Genomic DNA, 5,000 nt, shown 5'->3' with positions numbered 1-5,000 from the left:
TGATGTTTTACTAACAAAGTGGACTGACATAGCTGTGATCAGTTTGAGCTCAAAGTGTGTGTCGGTGAGGACTCTCAGCTACTGTCACACCAACTTTTAGCCCGATTTATCTACACCTGGATGTGTTGCAGCTGTTTTTATGTTTGCTACGGTTGTCTAACTGTAGATCAAACGTGGGCAATATTAGGCCCGTGGGCCAAAAGTGGCCCTCAGACAATCTCCAACAGGCCCCCAATATATTCAACTAAAAAAATAAAAACTTTTAAATAGTTTGATGAAAAACCAGTATTCTATTAATGAATTTTAAAGAAGTTTAAATTTCACATCCTGTCCAAATACATCAAAGACTTTTGGATTATGACAGGCTAAAACTTTTTAAAGTCATCAGAACTAGACTGAACCTTAGAGACTCCAAAAAGCAAACAATATTTGTTTTTATTTGATTTTATTTAATGTTTAACAAATTTATTGTCACAAGAGCCAGTATTGGGGAGACATATTTTTTAATCAAGCATACTAACTATGCTACCACAAAAATAAATAAATAAATAAATATAAACAAAAAGGCTGAAAAAAGTATTCCATTCACTCCTTTATGCAGCCCTTTGGTCGTTTTAAATATCTTGAGTTAGCCCTCTGGAAAAGAAATGTTGCCCACCCTTCTGTAGATGAGCACACTCTCTGAAGGGTTTGAGGGATCTTTTGCTAACACTTCCATGACCCATCACATTGAACTGAAGATTGAGTCACAAATGGTATGTTGATATAATGGCAGCTGTAGTGCTGTGCTGAAAAATTTGCAATATTTGACAAATTATGATGAATCTTATCTTTGGGTTCCTTGAATGAAATATATGAAATGATTCTAAAGAATGTTCTGAAGTGCTCTTCTGAGCAATAATGATTGTGAGTAAAAAAAAAAAAAAAAGAAAAAAAATTTTTTTTGCAACTTTCCCTGCTTGCTAGCAAAGCTATTTTCAATAGCAGCTGAGAAATCCTGATAGCTAAATCAGGTTTTCTCTTAGAGGACATCAATACATCCTCCGAGTACGCTAAAAACTGGATTCAGACCAGTTTTCAGGGGTTATCCTGATTAGCAAGACAACTTATCTCTGGACCTGATCATGCTATCAGGACGATCAAAGGGATGGTTAAAACAGTGTTTTTCAAAGTGGGGGCTGTGGCCCCCTAGGGGGGCCGCCAGGGGGCACCTGGGAGGCCTCAGAGAGCTGAAAAGAAGATTAAAAAGGCAAAAATAAAACGTGTTTCAATTAAAATTTTATTGTTTTAAAATTATTGTAATAAAATTGAATCTATTTTTCAATAATTAGTTTACAATATATTTTATAATAATATACAGAAATATTTTTCACCACGCCCATCTTTCTGATTGGCTGCCAGTCACATGTATCAAGCTGCTTTACTCTTCAAGTTAGCATAGCAAGGACGAAATGAAGAAGCTTCTAAAAAGACATAAGAAACCGACCAGCAGCCAGTTGCCAAGTTCGCTTATTATATGCGACTTTGGCTTGTTTTTTTCTAAAGTCGCTTGCAAATTTTGTGAGTCGCGGGTTGTGGTTTTTTGGGCTTGTTTGAACGTGAAGTTGCTTATTTGGGCTTGACTTTCTTTCTGAGTGAAACTACTGGTAGTTAATTATCTCCCAGCTCCGCACAAGAAAAGACGAGTGGTAGTAGGTACAGTCTGTCCCTTTCATGCCCCTTTTCCTTTTTATCGCTCCCGCCCAAGTTGGCGAGGCGACATGCGCGCACAGCGCCATATAGCTCTATTTACAGCGCTGGGCGCACGCACTCATACTGTGGCTGACCACTAGGGGGCTCCACACACACACACACATATGTAAAGTCATATTTATTTATAGAGCATCAGGATGTTTTATTTTTAAAAATATGTAGAAAAAAATTACATATGCAAAATTTTATTTTTAATCCAAGCTTAAAAGTATGTTATTCAAAGTATTTAGCATAATTTTGCTGTTGTTTATGTGTAATGTTATGTTATAATAAATGTATGTTTATACTGTTTAAAAATGGCCTCTGTTTGGTTGCCAGTTGGGCTTGTTTTCATAGAGCTGGTTGCTTGTTTCTATCATGAGATCTGGTAACACTGCCAGCAGACCTGCTGTGGTGGAAACTGCTGCAAAAAACAAATAACTCATGGCCAGCTAAAATTCAAATGTATGAGGAAGTGTATGTCTTTACAGTCCTACAGAAAAATGGCCATGATTGCCCGAAATGTGTCGTCTGTCTGGAGACCCTCGCAAACGAGTTTAAAACCTTCGAAACTTCAACCCCACTTGAGTGGGAATATAATACAATGTTTAAAACATGTTAGTTAATAATGTTTTATGCTCAGCAGCTGTAATTGAATATAGTGAATAAAAGTTAAAACTTTCTAAAAGTCGATGTTTCTTTACATATTTTGTAGCATTGAATGTGGGTTTGCGAGAGGGGCCTCGGCCAGAAGCTAATGCTGTTTGGGGGCATGGAATAGTTTGGGAACCCCTGGGTTAAAAAGCCAGGAATCTGAAAATGTTTAGTTTTAGTTTGTTTTGACCAAATCTGACTTAATCCCTGATTTACTGTGACAGCTCTCCTACGAGCACATAGTCTCCTGTAACTCTTTCAAAACTTTTGCGAACACAAGACATTGAATGAGACTGTAGATACAGAACAAAGTTAATGTATAAACTGTGTGCACAAGGAAGTGGTCCCAGTGTTTAAATGAACTTTGCACCCCTTTTTTAATAAAACTTTATTACCGTCATTATCTCATTCACGACGATGATCAGTTCACACGTGTCAGAGCTGCTTTAATGAAGTAAATAAATGACCTTTTTTTTTTAAAGGTTTGGATGATTTCCTACATGGGTACAGCTTTACGTTGATGATGTTTTTCACTTGCAGGAGTTACAAAATCTCACAAAACAGCTTCTTCTCCCTGAACGGGTTCTCTGATGATGGCACCGGGGTCACCAGGGGGTCCTCTTTGGCATGAGCTTCACAGAAGGCCATCAGCTCTGCTGCTGCTTTGGACACCTGCACAGAAAGTTCGTTAGATGTTTAATTGGTTGATTTTTGACCAAAACATCCTCAGTTTTTAAACATAGCATGACACGGTGCCTACAAACAGGTAAAGAAGTTAAAAACGTTGAGATTTAATAATAAAATGACTAAAAATGCTCCACATTGCACATATTTTGATGAGGGAAATAATAACAAGAGATGCAATAAAGAGCGTTTGGACTCACCATCATCCGCTCTATGTTCACCTCCAGCTTCAGCTGTTCCACCGTCTTTCTCGCGTCTGCAATCTTGGCCATGTTGTTGGACATCTTCCCCACCCCCGCCCCGTCCCACTGAGGTCAGGCCTGCTGCAAACTGTAATGAAGAAAGGATTGTTGCAGGAATAAAATAATCATAAGGGAACTTAAAGGCACCTGAGAGGCAGCTTAGAGAGAGTTTCAATTTGCTTGTTAATTCTGCTCCCTGGGTCTCAGCTGTGCATGAAGCAGGAAGGGTCTCAAAGGAGGAGAGCTGGGGAGCGGAGGCAGAGCAGCCCTCCCTGGGGCTCATGGGGGGGGGGGGGGGGGGGGGTGAGATCTGCCTTATTAGTGTTTAAATATATTTAACATTAACATGTTGCGCTCAAAAAAACGACCACATGTAAATTTAAAGATAATGCTGTTGATGCACCTCCTCTTTTTAATTTAAATCAACTGCTCTTTTTTTTTTCAAAACCCAATGAAAAACCACACAAACTAAGTTATTCCATGGAAAATATTAAACAAACGCTATTTCCCATTATAATAAAGTATTTTATTTAGTGTGTAAGTGTTGTCAGTGTCAGAAATAATTACTTAAGTTAAATATTCCTGGTCAAAACGCAACAAATATTCATTCAAGAATTGTTCCTTGCACCTTTCGTTTCTTACAAAATTAAAAAAGTATATATTAAATTAATAAACTGTATGAAAATAGTTCTACTCACCACCAAGACAGAACCCGCTGCAGCCCAAGCCCTCTTATCTTCAGCAGGGTCCGCCACACAAAATTACAGCAATGGATGAAGTGAGATTAGGAGCGAGGATGAGGAGGAGGAGGAAGGCTTCAATAGGTTCCCTCCTTCACGTAATTAACTGTGGCTCTGCCTCCAGGACCGGCTCGGAGCTGCACTTAAAGGCAACATGTGGTGTGACCTTCATCTCTGGAGTCTCCATCAGTCTCTCACCCTTCATCTCAGGACTCTGAGGAAAAACAGTCAGGATTCAAGAAAAATATATATTTCTAGCTCCGTGGACCTGATCCTCTTCCATAGCAAGTGTCCTTTAAAAAAAACCCAATAACAACACCAATGGACCTGTGTGACAGGAGCAGTCATAGATAATGAGTCATTATAAGAAACGTATTATGATAAATTAATAAAGCCATAAGAAAAGGACTGGTGGCGCAGAGGTAAAAGAAGGTCGTCGGTTCCACTCCCTGACAACCTCAAAAAAATGTGGGTGGCAAAGGTGAAGCACCCACACCTGCCTCCATGCTCATTTGCCCCACTCTGGGCCCTTGAGCAAGGCCTTCAACCCCCACCATCTGCTCCCCCAGGTGCCCTCTGCTCCACACCGAGGGCTGAGGTAGCTCGGTGGCCCGAATCCAAGCGAGTTATATTCGCTGTGACGACCCCTGAAGAAGGGAGAAGAAAAATAAAATAAAGACATAAGAAAAAAATTATTCTTTTAGAATTTTACCCTAATAATTATTTGTTTGTTTGTTTTTTCAGAAGTTTGATTTTTTTTAAAGGTGAGAATATAAAAAGTTCCAGTAATAGATGAACTATTTATTTCTTTGTTTAAATTAGACTTGTTTTCTTTTTTTTTTCTTTTTATTTTTATATTAATCTGTGCTGCATGAAATGTGTAGATTCACTGCACGCAGCCGTTGTAAAAAAAAATAAATAATTAAAAAAATATATATATATATATATA

The 5,000-nt window shown here is 38.6% G+C and overlaps 1 protein-coding gene across 1 annotated transcript; it reads right to left on the bottom strand.

Annotated features, from left to right (window-relative positions):
• Nucleotides 1-2,892: 2,892 nt before the first annotated feature.
• Nucleotides 2,893-4,020, bottom strand: gng8 (guanine nucleotide binding protein (G protein), gamma 8). Its single transcript, XM_037687420.1, has 3 exons — nt 4,010-4,020; nt 3,270-3,399; nt 2,893-3,057 (listed from the first exon to the last, which is right to left on the bottom strand). The coding sequence occupies exons 2-3, from the start codon at nt 3,351-3,353 to the stop codon at nt 2,929-2,931; spliced, it is 213 nt and encodes a 70-aa protein (XP_037543348.1). The 5' UTR covers nt 3,354-3,399; nt 4,010-4,020; the 3' UTR covers nt 2,893-2,928.
• Nucleotides 4,021-5,000: the final 980 nt, after the last annotated feature.

Source organism: Nematolebias whitei, chromosome 14 (genome assembly GCF_014905685.2).
Source record: "Nematolebias whitei isolate Nwh7 chromosome 14, NemWhi1, whole genome shotgun sequence".
NCBI classification, from domain to species: Eukaryota; Metazoa; Chordata; class Actinopteri; order Cyprinodontiformes; family Rivulidae; genus Nematolebias; species Nematolebias whitei.
This window is presented reverse-complemented; position numbering and strand designations above follow the sequence as displayed.

Bases quoted from the DNA above. Each gene is read 5' to 3' on its own strand.
- gng8 (XM_037687420.1), bottom strand. From the start codon at position 3,353: ATGTCCAACAACATGGCCAAGATTGCAGACGCGAGAAAGACGGTGGAA. The intron at 3,058-3,269 runs GTGAGTCCAAAC...CTTTCTGTGCAG, and splicing joins TGAACATAGAGCGGATGATG to GTGTCCAAAGCAGCAGCAGA.